The sequence below is a fragment of the Colius striatus genome, chromosome 10, assembly GCF_028858725.1.
Source record: "Colius striatus isolate bColStr4 chromosome 10, bColStr4.1.hap1, whole genome shotgun sequence".
NCBI classification, from domain to species: domain Eukaryota; kingdom Metazoa; phylum Chordata; class Aves; order Coliiformes; family Coliidae; genus Colius; species Colius striatus.
Genome location: NC_084768.1, coordinates 16340442 through 16354553, shown reverse-complemented (window position 1 = coordinate 16354553; position 14112 = coordinate 16340442). Strand labels below are relative to the sequence as shown.

General features: G+C 35.0%; 1 protein-coding gene across 2 annotated transcripts in view; it reads left to right on the top strand.

Annotated features, from left to right (window-relative positions):
• TTLL7 (tubulin tyrosine ligase like 7) overlaps nucleotides 1-12823 on the top strand; it is a 73723-nt gene extending 60900 nt beyond the window's left edge. For both annotated transcript variants that reach the window (XM_062003745.1, XM_062003744.1), the window contains 3 exons: nucleotides 3812-3972; nucleotides 8296-8469; nucleotides 12478-12823. In XM_062003745.1, the coding sequence (XP_061859729.1) occupies nucleotides 3812-3972; nucleotides 8296-8469; nucleotides 12478-12598 (456 nt within the window). In that variant the 3' untranslated portion in view covers nucleotides 12599-12823. The remainder of the gene's footprint in view (nucleotides 1-3811; nucleotides 3973-8295; nucleotides 8470-12477) is intronic.
• Nucleotides 12824-14112: the final 1289 nt, after the last annotated feature.

The window sequence follows — 14112 nt, the reverse complement described above, 5'->3', positions numbered from 1 at the left end:
TTTTTAATTACAGGAAAGAGTGCTATAATCCAAAGCACATAAGTCCTTTCTATTGTGTGTGTATCGCAGTTGTAGCCTTTTGCCCAGAATCAGAGAGAATCATAGTGAGGGCTTGTAGAAAATGATGATTTGGAGGAAGAGATGCTGGGAGAGAAGCTGGATGGATGGATAGATAAATAGATACATACATACATAAGAGGGCTCAAAATTCACTCGACTGCTTCAATGGAGATCTCATTTCCTCAGCAGGATTCTTTGGGAAGGTTGGAACTGATGGGGACGTGTTGCTAGAATTGCTTTCTTTAACCTGTGATGCCACAAGCATGGAAAGAAGCCACCAGATCATTGTAACTGAGATACAGGCCTTTCACACAAGTCTGATCAAGATGTGTCTTTAAACCTTTCCCTATAGGTCATTCCCCAAAACTAAGGGAAAGAATTGCCACAGGGAGAGTGATAAATCTGCTCTTTGAGGGACTGAGGCTGTTTACTATACATCTTTAATTGCCCTTCCAAAGTTCTCTTTGGCCAGCTGGCTTAATTTACCAGTGTCAGTGTGTTTTAGATTTGGGTTTTTATTGGTTTTTTGTTTGGTTGTGTTTTTTTCCTATTTTCTTTTCGATATTGTCATAATTTTCTTCTTTAAGCATTATTTCAGAAAACCTACATTAAAGGGTAGTTCAGTCCTTTATGTGACTCATAGTCATGTAAAAGCGGGGTCACGTACCAAGTCAGGATACAGATTGATATGCTGGGTCATGATTAGCAAAAACTGCACAATCAGAAATAGGAGTTTCTTTGCTGTTTGTGTGAGGACACTTAGGAGACTTATAATTCCTGAAGCACTAGTGAGCCTTCATCTTTGCTTGCACTGGAAATGATTTACCTTTTTTTTTTTTTTAACTGCTTTTAGCCTCAATCCCTTCAAGCAATCAGATAGTTATTCTTAGAAGGGTAGTTTATAAAAACGGATTAACTTTGACAATGACATTGCAGCTGAGGACTGCCAAATGTGTAAGCTTTTGTTGATTTGAAAGAAGTGTGTTTTATATTCCAATGAGGTGGGTGAAGGAGAAGTGAGCTCAAGGTGGAGAATATTTATGCAAGTAAGGAATCTGTCTCAAAGGTACTTTCTTCAACTTTATGAAACAAAAACCAGAAACTTATTCCCCTTCACTATACTTACAGGGAAATTCAAGCACACTAGAAGAAAATACCTGGGCAATGTATTAGATTTCACAATGTTCATCTCTGACAGCTATATTTGCGTAGCAATTATTCAACATAATATTGAAAAATTAAACTTCTACTTATTTTCTTGGTGTGTAATATTCTGGCATTACAGCAGAGGTACATGAGGCATTTAGAAGCAAGCTGAGAGTAAACTGATGAAATCAATACGTGCTAAAATGGAGTTTAGTCTCCCAAGACTTTTTCCTAAAAGACATTTGTATGGGAGGAGTTGTGACTGCTATATGTTACATCACTTTACATAATTTCTTTAAAAGTGTTTTAATGGTTACCAGAAGGTTTTGAATATGCTCTTTCATAACATCTTGTTCTGTTACACATAGATGGTTGGTTATGTCAAAGTAAATGATGTAAATTAAACTGAAAGATGAAGGCAAACTAGGGAAATTAACTTAGAGAAATGAGGATGTAGGTTTCACAAATCTCCAGCTTTTGTGCAATGCTGTCTTTTCTTAAATTGATGATTGAGGCCATGTTTACAAACTAAGAGCAATTAACTGGGGACATTTTCCTCTCTGGCATATTGTCGATATCAATACAGTAAAAAATAGCAAGAAAGGTTTGGTTTGGTTTGTTTTCCAGAGAACCTGGCAGTTGGTGGCTTGCATTAAGATGCAAGGTTCATTTCTTAGTCTTCTTCTACTCCAGGTGCTAAAGTAAAAGAAAAATTGGCATCGTAGTTCATGTCTTTTGGAGTGGTGAGATAATCTCTATGGGGCAGAATTGTTTTGTTTACAGAGGGAAATAAATTACTATTAGTGTAACATTGCAAAGACTTGTATGGATAATTCTTTATGTATTCAAATGGGCACAGCTACTGGCCATTTGTGTGGGAAAGCATCAGTCAGACGAGACAAAAAGAAAAGGCTGCTTGAGAAGCAGTAAGACAGTGGGCTAATGCTGCCAAGCACCTGAAAATCTGGACCCATTCCACAAGAGTGGGACAGCCTAAACCCTGGGTTTAGCTCCTGCAGTTGCTAAAGAAGATTGCTATTCTTAGGTTTAAATTTATTACTCTTTCTATCTCACTTGTTGTGATGAAGAGACCACAGGTGTGGTTTTTAGTATGTTAGACACCTGCATTCATAAAGATTCGCAACAAAGAAGGCAGCATCGTAGTTGCATTGGGTTATTATGTGTGTGGAATTAGTGCAAAACCTGTGCATGCAAACTAATACTTGATCTTCAAAAATGCTAGTGCATTTCTTCATCATCAGCCTCTTCATAAACAAGTTTCACAGAATCACAGAATGGTAGGGGTTGGAGGGGACCTTCAGAGATCATCTAGTCCAACCCCCCTGCTAAGCAGGTTCACCTAGGAACGTGTCCAGGCAAGTTTCCTGTAAAAGTATGTTACTTTCTAATTTGCAGCATCTTCTACCAAATAAACAAATACCTCCATCAGTTTACCACCCACTTGAATTTCAGTGGTTTTCTGGAAGATGCTATTTTGCAAAAGAGGCAGAAAGGGTGTCTCCTTTACAGGAAACCCCGTTGATTTAAATGACTTTTTTTGTTAGTAGACTACATGCCCCATAGGGATTTTTTAGGACAGATTTTACACTGTTCAGAGTGCCATTGTGGGGCCTAAATAGTACTTTGGTCATAAAAATGTTGATACTGACTAAATAGACAAAAGCCAAGACATTCTGGAGCCTGTTTCTCTCCAGTGATTATGGAGGGAACTTAGAGGCCTGGCTGAAAATGTTTAAAATGATGGAGATGTTTAAAAGCAGGCAAGGTGAATCTCACCTTCCGTGTCCCAATTCAGTGGGAGATGCAAAAGTGTATTCAAGAGGACTCTGAGTTGGATGTGTGACTGCCTGTAAGTGTGCAGCTAAGATTTAAGGGATAAAACTCTCAATGCTATGCTGGATGCAGCTTAGCATTTTCTTCACTCACATCATTACACACTTGCATTTAAATGTAGCCTGTGTATAACAAATCTCTTGCATTTCTACAAACATTGCTATTTTAAATATCCTGCTGATTATTTTCTTACTTGTTGATTTCACTGTCCTGTTTCTTGCAGGAAAGGTAAACTAAAACAGCTTGATCTAGGGTAGGTAGTACTGAGCTTAAACAGACATTAAACCATATGCAGTTTGCAGCTTTCCAGGACATATTAGTTCTTTGCAAAATAGATGCTATATTGAAATTGAGTGAAAAGAAGAGATAATCTTCAAAGATATAATATTTGGGTTGTTAATTATGTTGCTTGTGGTCTGTAATTGTGTCACTTCTGTTTCTCTTTGTCACTCTTTTTTGTCATTTAAATGAGCTAGTATTGAACAGACTAAAAAAAACCTAGAAATTAACTTGTCTGTAATGAAATATTTTGATTTAGCATTGCAAAAGCTTATTGACAGAAAAAGCGTATCATAAAAGTTTGCTGATGAATGCACAGAAAAGAAACATAGACATCTGTGGGAATGTATAGCTATGCAGTCATCTGTGCCTATGTGTTTGTGTGTGTATGTGTGCAGGGAATCAGACAACAGTTGGTTTTAGGTTTTTCAATATGTCTTTGCTTTGATTTGCTTGGAATACTTTTTTCTAGGTTTTGGATATAGTCAAGGCAAGTGTTCGTGCAGTTCTACAGCGTGTCTGGAAGGCTCCAGACATTGAAAATTTACATCTGTACCGTCTCTTTAACCGTGTATTTAATCGCTTACTTTGGAGCCATGGGCAAGGTCTATGGAACTGTTTCTGTAATTCAGGGTAAGCCTATTTTGCTTAGTTTTCTTCATAGCTTCACAATTAGGATCAATGCTGTCACACTTCATTTCTCATTTTTGTTCAAGAGAATGCTGTAATGTATGGAACTTGTTTAAGAATCATCTGAAGATATATTGTAATTATAAATCTAATCATCTAGGCCAACCATTTTAGTAACAGAATCAGACATTTAGTAATGTATTTACAAATATAATAAACCAAGGAAAAAATCTAATTTTCAAAATACCTGAGCTTTAGGTCAACTCTTTCATTGGATGGTGCACAGTTTTGAGGCCAGATCCCTCTGTCAAAGGTGGACTTACATCAACAGAAATCATTGTCATATCTATTTGAGAACAGAAGAATCCAGTCCCAAGTGGAGCTGATATCTCATGCCAAATTCACTGTCAGTTCTGTGGTTTACAAATAATGAGTTTAAATTTTTGTACTTGATTACATTCATGGTTTCCCACACTGATGGGAATTTAAGTATATGCAGAATATAGGATATGTCCACACTGAGGCAAGCAGATGTTTTTGGTTTGAGCAGCAAAGACAAGCTTTCTATGGGGAAAAAGAAGATCAGGTCATATATTGAAAGTTCAATATCCTACCCTTCAAAATCTACATTCCTGAAAGCATAGGCAGTCATGTAAAGACAGGTTTGGAGGATCAGATCATAGGTATAAAATAGTCCTCCCTCTCCCAATTTCTTCATAAAATCAGATTATGAGTGTTTAAATCTGAGATATATTGCATAGAAAAAAGACATTTTCTCTGTAGGTATATATACTGTATAAAGAATGGTATCAGTTTTGATTAGCTTGCATAATGTGTTCTAAGAGATTCATTGAAAAATTAACTACAACCAACACAACAGTCTGTTTGGAGATTTTGTATGTAAAAAGAAATCAGTAAATTTGTTCTTCACGTGCAGTCATTTGTGATATGTGGAGAATGTGTGTTAAAGCACTTGTTAATTGTTTCCCAACAAAATGGATAACAAGAAGAAGAGGAATCTGAGGATACCCTAAAGGTTTTAAATTTTTGGGGCTTTTTAACCATTATCTTCTCGTTGCTGAGGGCTTGATAATGTTGTGCCAGCCGTTAGGAGTCTTCACATCTTTTTGACTGAGGTGAGCTGTTGGGAACACACAGATAATATCAGCCTTAGGAAATGAAAGATGTAGGTATTGGGAATACACTATACTCTATAAGTTAAAGTAGGGCAAGAAAAGGTTTCAGTGTTTCCAATCTGAAACTTTTTTCCTATAATGCTCAGCAGCTGCAGAGTCTTCATGCCAGCAGAGGTGTGTGAAATCTTGAGTCTAAGCTCAGTTTCTGTTATCATAAAATATTACAATTACCTTTCCTTTTAACAATTCTGTTACTATAGAATTTTACTTGGAGTGTGCAAATCTTCTAATATGCATGAGAATTTTCATTTTACTTTTTTTTTTTTTCTCCACAAAGAATGGTTTTTGTTCAAAATCTTTGAACAAAACTGCTGCTCATTTGGCTTGGGAGAAGAGTCTTTCATATAATCACAGAATCGTTATGGTTGGAAAAGACTTTTAAGACTGAGTCCAACCAATCACCTTATGCTGCCAAGCCCATTGAGCCAGGAGAAGAGTCCAATGAAGCATAGGTTTTCTCATCTAATTTCATTCATGCAGAACAAGACAGCTGACTCTGAATTGGAGCTAAAGTCTTTGACAAAGGTCCGTTTCCTTGTAAGAGGAGTTTCTGTGTAAAAGATTCTAAAAATATGTGTCATATACAAATATGTGTAGAGATCACTCTGCATGTAGTGTACTTAATACAGAGTTCACAGAAGAAAACAGAAAGGTTATTGTACCTTCCCAGTATGATGGTTATTGAGTTGCAAGCATCCTTCTTGCCGTGTACTCCAGAACTGAGAACTCATGACAGCACCTCTGTAGCAGAAGGGCCAACTTCTCATCACTCCTCCCTAGAATTCATTGTGTTATTTTAAAGAACAGATTGGAAAAAACACAGGGCATATGTAGAATCTGGGAAAAGGTGTTAAGGTGCTAATTCAGAAACAGCATGAGCATATGAAAATATATTAAGGAGTACAGTGCTTACTAGCAAAGCTAATAGTGTAATAAGCTAGTAAGGTTTCCTCTTGCTGGTTAGATCTATGGAAGGCATAAGCTAATTTAACTAAAAGTGTGAACAAAGGAACAGAGACAACCTCAATGAAATAACCATGATGTGGATGCTTTCATAAAGCCGTATTTTTTTTTATTGTGTAATAAAGAATGAAAATGAAAAAGAGAAAACTGGTAGAACCAATTGACTTCAGATAGCTATATAAAAAAAAGCATACAAATGACAATATTGCACAGTCATGCACACTTGATCTGGTGAAGACTCTGTGATTCCTTACTAATATATGGAAACTAAGGTTATAGTATAACAAATTAAGCTTCCTTAGGTAACGGTACCCTGACCTCTGTTGACTGCAGTATAACTGAATATGAACTGAATCTGTGTAGCACAAGGAGGATGTTGTACAGGCACATTTATATGAAAGCTTATTAAAATTCACACATGTACTTCCAAATCTCAGCCTTTGTTATTATGGTAAATGTATACCACTATGTTCATAGTCAGCCAGAGTTATAGCACACCATATACTATTCTTCCATGATAAAGTCCCTCCAAACTAGGAAAATGATGACAGACCTCAAAGTCCAGAATTTAAGGAATTTATCAAGAGAGATTCTTCCACAGGATTTTGGAGATTTATGGATTGAATTAAAATATGATAACATGTATCCCTGTGAATCTGTTAAATAAATGTAATACTTAGAACTTCATCTTACCGCTCTCTACCAACCATCACGTGACTTCATGAAGAAAGAATGAAGACAATAGATGAAATTCCTTGTAAAAATATTTGTGGAAAGTTCCCAGAAAGGAAACGATATTGAGTAAAATATATTAAAAGAAAATTGTGGCTCTTCAAGTAGTAGAATTATTCTGTTTATGAAATGAAACAGTTTTGATGTCTTATAAACAATATCTCTTAATTAACTATATTGGGTAATAATTAAGAAGAAATGCTTGCAACACTTCAAAATTATGTGTGCAGTGGAAATTCTGTAGAACTGAACAATTTCAGCTGGAATACATCATCTAGACTGAGAAGCCAGGATAAGCTATACATACAGCTTATCTTTTAGGCATTAGTGTTCGTAATTCCATCCAAATACATCAAAAAAGAAGATAGGCGGAAGTAAGCTTGCTGGTTCTCTGATGTTTTTTTAAGGACAAACATTCTACACCAGGGTTGTGAAATCTACTGCTGACCTCGTAGAACAAGGCTTTATCATCCTGGATGCTATGTTGAAGCCAGATACAGCCAATTTTTGTCACTTCATGAAGTGCTTCTTTCATAAACAAACGAAAAACTCCTTAAACTTACAAACCATCTTTGCTACTGAGTAATGTTTTGACCAAAAAAAGTCTTCACAAAGACAATATTGCCTTTGATGTAGCGATCTGTAGTCTGGTCAGAATTTTGCACAAACAGGAGTGTTGATGTGTATGTAAGAAACTTAGCATCTTCTGTGACAAAACATACCTGGTTTATGTTGGTATTGTAGTGCTTGGGGTTTGAAAAGAGATGGCTTTTTAAGAAAACAAATGCATGATGATCTCCATTTCAAAAGGAATGCTTCTATAGATACACTTTGCAAGTTGCATGTAATTGTAAAAGACCAATGCCATATGACCAGCTGGATTGCTAAGTTGTATTTGAAGACTAAACCAAGAAACTTCTCCTATGATTATTTGGATAAGGACGCAGAACACATACTAATTTCCTGTAAATTAATTTAATATTTGTTTCTTAGCATTAACTACTTAAATTAGAAGTGTATTATTACACTGTATATACATTTAGAAGGAATTAGTTATTTAACACACCATATTTACATTCAGGTAGTAGCCTATTAAAAATAGTATTTTTTTGTTATTCCTGTTATAAAACACACATGCAGTTATGTGACAGTAAATCTTTATGTGCTAAAACTAAGTAATGGCCCTATAAATGCTTTAGGGAACAAAACAAGTGATGAATGGCTATGGACATTTCACATATGAAGATTAACTTCTTAATCAGTGTTTCAGAGCATCTGCCAGCATTCGTATTAAATAGCAAAGACTTTTCCTGAAAACAGCCAAGGTCATGTTTTTTCTCTTGTTCCTCTATTGCTAAATCTGATACAAAGCACTACAGCTCTCAGATTGCAATTTGTGACAGAAAACATGAAGTCATGTCTTCTTCCACAACAGGAGCTCTTGGGAAACTATATTCAGTAAAAGCACAGAGGTGGTGACTCCTGAGCAACTCCAGTGTTGCCAACGAATAGTACAGCTTTGTAAACACTGCCTGCTGGTGGTTTACAAATATTCATCAGATTCAAGAGGATCCCCAACTGGAATTAGCCTCCACTGGGATGATACAAGGTATACATTTCAATATTCTCTTCCTAAATTAAAAGTATAAAGGATAATACTGGAACAAGTTTAAGACTACTTTGCTACCACTACACTTCTGTTTAAGCCTACAGTGTATTAAAATACAATTCCCCCAACATTTGCCTTGATACCAAATTTTTATCATTCTAATTTCTCTAGCCATACACATTTTGAGTGAAACTGCGCTTGTTCAAGCCTTGATTGCCTACTTTCCTGCATAGTTGCAGCAAAGGCTTTCCAAAAAATGAACTGAAAATTTCATTTCTTCCCCTTAGATTCCTCAAAGTCACTGATTCCCGATTTGCATTCCTAGAGGTATCCTAACATGTATGATACTTCTGGCTTCACATTCGCAGTGGGATGCTATAGAGTACAGTTCCAGCCAAGGGTCAGGTAAGTGCCATCTCAGTTACTGTATTGCATAGTTTTGCAAAGTTGATTTCCAAAACCTACAGACTGAAAGTTTTATTATTTCATTTTACAGAACATAAATATGTTTTCAAACCTTGCAAAACAGCATGATGTAGTAAAAAAAATATTTGGCACTTACCCGATTCTTCATTGGCTGGTTTAGTTCTCCAACTGGATACAGTAGGGATTATAATATGGTCAGTATAGGGATTTCTGAAAATGCTTCAACAATGGAAGTAAGTGATCTGCAATTTAACACTTGTAGGTAGACAACTACATGTACGTTTCAGATTCTTTAGGTTCAAAATTCTGTCCATAATGGCAATTTGAATTATTATGTATATAAACTTACAAAGGCTTTGCTTATGTAAAACATCTTACAGACATGATTTCATAGAAGGGCTTTATGAGTTAAATATTATGTGAAAAGCAAACCTTTGATATATTATCCGTTAAAATTATTTTATGACTTAATTACTTACTTGCTATATCACAGACTAGTCATTTGATACACTGAACCCATTTGTTAACGTCATATGGATCTTAGGGCACTCTGACATAATTTAAAACCAACCAGAAACTAAATTTGTTTGGTCACAGCAGAAGTAGAAGTATGTTAGTCACAAAACAAATCATATTCAATATTAACATCTACTGAGCTTTAGCAGGAGAATGGTAAAGTCATTTGGATTTGCTAAGACCAGAAAATCTTCAACCTTGAAGGTTTTATTACTTTTACTGCTAATACTGCAGAAAATGTTTCATTATGACCAACCACAAACTATTTGAACTGATCGAATTACTCTAACATACTGCAGCTTGCATGTGGAAGGCAGTGAAAAGGATGATCCAGTAGCTTTCTTGTCTCCATTTTCTGTTTCTTTGGATGCTGAATGGAAGCTTATGAATAAATTTCACTACACAAATCTAAGTCCTCTATACCCTAAATATCAGTATGTCTTCAGCAATGAAGTGTCATGAGAACTCTGATTAAAGTTACAGTTTTTATATTAATCTAGACAGTGTATACAGAAATATGCTATGTAACCTTTGTGTTCTGAATTTGCAAAATGAGTGATACATATGGAAATAGATGTTCTTGCCCATGAAGCCCCTCAATTGTAAGGTAATGAGCTATTTGTTTAGGAACAGGAAAACCACAACATTGTTTCATTGTTCATCTAAGTTTCTGTTTTTAAATGATACAAGAATCTGCATTAGTAATAATAGTTTTCTTGATTATCAATAAAATTGTATCAAATGCAAGAAGAGATCAGAGTATAATTTAATAAATGTAAAAAGTAGTTTTTTTCAAGACTTTACAAAATCTAATTCAAAGAACTTTGGTTTTTTTTCTGAGGAGAAACCAATTTTTTGTTTTGTTTGTATTTATAAAACAAAAGTTTGGGAAACTAGAGCTTTCAATGATTGCAAATAAATACCTCCTTATCTGGGAAAATTTATTTATACAGGGAGAGAGAAAACGATAATGAAAACTGTCACAGAGTTCTTTTTTAACTTTTCATATTTGTTCTTAATGCCAACTCCCACCTGTAAATCCAATATGTGTCAGGAAGAGAATGAATAGGAATATAATATAAATGAGTGTTAGTGTCATCTTTTTTCCTCATAAAATTAAAAGTGTAAAGAAAACAATAGGAGAGCTCAAAAACTATCTCAAAATATCTTGAAAATAATAGCTAAAGTCACCTATATTACAAAATATTAAAAACATACGATCTACTGCTAGATCCTTACAGGCTGCAAAACAATCTTATCTATTACACTGGAAATTCTCTGGGAAGCATTAGAGTTTGTTTACTGTATCATCAAGCAAAAATAGAATGCAGCCTGGTGAAGTAGTGAAATCACAAACTCACCGTCAAGCCATTCCAAATCAGACTTTAGTTTTTTAGTACATTGCTTTAAAAATTCTATTACTGATAATATTTTTATAATAATAGCTTTTCTCAAAGCTTTAACCTTATGTATACTGTTTCTGTCCATGTGATTAACAGGATCAGTCTTTTAACTTACTCACAGAATCACAGAATGGTAGGGTTGGAAGGGACCTTTAGAGATCATCTAGTCCACGCCCCTGCTAAAGCAGGTCCACCTAGATCGAGTTGTATAGGAACGTGTCCAGGCAGGTTTTGAAAACCTCCAGAGAAGGAGACTCCACACCCTCCCTGGGCAACCTGTGCCAGGGCTCCATTGCCCTCACAGTAAAATAGTTTTTCCTTATCTTTAAGTGGAACTTTTGTGTTCCAGCTTTTGTCCCCTTGTCCTGTCACTTGAGACAAGAGAAAAAAGTATTGCTGCATCCTCTTGACATACATCTTTTAAATACTTATAAGTGTTGATGAGATCTGCCCTCAGTCTTATCTTCTCCAGGCTGAAGAGTCCCTGGTCCTGTAGTCTTTCTTCATAAGGAAGATGCTGCAGTCCCCTGATCATTTTGGTAGCCCTGCACTGAACTCTCTCTAGAAGTTCCCTGTCCCTCTTGAGCTGAGGAGCCCAGAACTGGACACAGGACTCCAGATGAGGCCTCACCAGGGCAGAGTAGAGGCGGAGGAGAACCTTTCTTTATCTGCTGTACACACTGCCATTAGCCTTCTTGGCCACAAGGGCACATTCCTGGTTCATATTTAGTTTGCTGTCCACCAGAATTCTCAGGTCCCTCTCCACCAAGCTGTTCTCCAGCAGTTCAACCCCAGCCTGTACTGGTGCATGGGGTTGTTCATCATTAATCAGTGTGATTCATTAGAACAATGTAACAATTTTTAAGCAACAATGTGTGTAATGAATTGTGTTTATTCATCCTAACATTGACATAATTCATTATGAAATTAAAATTTAGCATTATTTTTGCACACTTAACTTTGCTCAGTTAGTGACTTAAGTGATTCTACAATTAACTATTGGAAAATGGTAACATGAAAAGATTTAAGACTATGAGGTATATCACAAATTATTGTTTGTAGTATTACATAAAATACAGACTATATTGAAAACCAAATAGTCACAGGTGTGACTTACAGGGTTGTAGTGTTACTGTTTCTTGCTTTTCTGGAGTAGTGATAATAGCATGTCTATTTTTAGAGAATTAGAGCTGGAAACCAAAGCTGAAAATCTCTATTTTTTTTCCTCTAATCAATTTTTCTTAGAAATTAACTTTTTATAAATTAACATCAGTTTCAGATTTTACCTAGTTGAAATAAATTGAACTATAATAGCAGGGAACAATGGGTGAAGTATTAATTTTTTATAGTAGTGTTACTCAAATGCCTTTGTTTTCTTTATATACTTGTTTCAAATATAAAGATCTGGAAAGATATTTGATCCTCATGAAACAAAATGTTGCTAAGAGTTTTTCTGAGTTTATATCTGTTTCCTGAGTTAGGTAGTACCTAATGCCTTGTGTGTTTCATAAGTATTTATTATTTATTTTTTATTATTTAGTATTTATTATATATAATTTCTTGCATACAAAGATTATAAGGTATGGTGTGTGAACAACTAGTTATTTCACTCTTTCATGTCATTCTGTTGTAAATTCTGCTATATTTTCCATATCCTTTCTAGGTATTTATTGCCAGGACCTTCACTGTTCATCATGAAATCGTCGTCATCCAACCTTAGCTGCAGTTCATCTGGAATGCCTCGCCCTAACGTTTTGTTCACACACAGATACAGTCACTTGTAAAGCAAAAGGAAAGTTACTGTTGTTTGTAAATAATGGCACTCCATATTTTTTTTCTACTTAAAATTTGAGATGGAGCTAAATATAAGCACTGTTATATATTGACTACCATATTATGATAACATTTAGCTGAAAATCTACTGTAAAAGCATAGCTTTTCAGAAACAATAAACCTTGTTAAGTTATTTACACACATGTGAACATGTAGATCTTGCTAGGTTTATAAGTAATTCCTTCCTACTAGAAATGTTATTTTTGCTGCAAAATATATAATAAGGAATTGATCTTGAAGATCCTATTATAGTGTTACATTATTTTGTAAGTACAATACTTTGACTTGAATATTATTTATTGTAAAGTATGCCATTTATTGTTTCAAATGTAATTGATCCTTTAACAAGGCAGATGATTAAAAACTGTAGTAGAACAGTAAAACTGTAACGATCATAAAAAATAATCTGATTCTTTCTTGGCCATTTTTGAAATAGTCTCCAAAACTCTGTAAGCCAAACTAATGCAAAAATCTTTTTGTTTCTCATCTGAAATTACAAAATCTATTTAATGCTGCTTTTTTTCCTAAAGGACATGGTATAGTATCTTGTAGCCAAAGTGAAGGCATCTAGTACACAAACAGTAAAAATACCAGTTTAGATATAAAGTTTCTAATTGCATTCTTGTAATAAAGTGGAAGCCAATGTTTGTTACCCGATTTTCATTCACAATACCTATATCTCGTGCCTTTAGGTTTCCTTTGGGAGCACACAGTCATCTCCAACCCGCATGAGTATGCATGGTGCATAGTTCTGTTTTATTGCACAAGGGATAAAGCAGACATATTTATGAAATACTGCAGCTATAATGTATTATTTCAACCTTAAACTAATTGATTTGTTGTAGTTCTTAGCCTACAGTCCAGTACCTACTGCAGAATGTATCCTTGCATTGGACAGTACTTTCTAGATTGATGACACCTTTAAATGTTGGAAATGTAATTCACTAGAGAGCTCTCATTCAGATTCAGCTTCCTGCATCTGCCTAAAGGGCACAAAGAGAAAACAAGCCAGAGCAGGAATGTAGTATTAAGAGAATTTGTAATCTGAAAACGTCATTCAGGTTTTGCTACTCATAGCCCTTCATCCCACTCAGCATTGTGCCATATGAGCCTTATTCATTATAGAAGTAATTATTGAAAAAATGTTAGTTTATATTTAAAAAAGAATTAAGTTTTTTAACTGAGTAAAGAACAGAGTAGTTATTATTTACCAAAGACTTGTTTACTTACTGATCATGTAACCCTGAAATGTGTTTGTAAATTATCAATATATTTCAGGTATACTAAAAACATAATTTGGAGTCTTATTCTCCTCAGGAGCAAGTATGTTAGAGGTTTTTGATATCCAGAGATTTAACATAAATTTAAGAGACTGAGATGTTTGACACTGAAGTTGTCTGGAAACTATTTTAAAAGTCATAGCGTATGTAAAACTGAAAATTTGGGTGAGATTTTTGATGCCTGT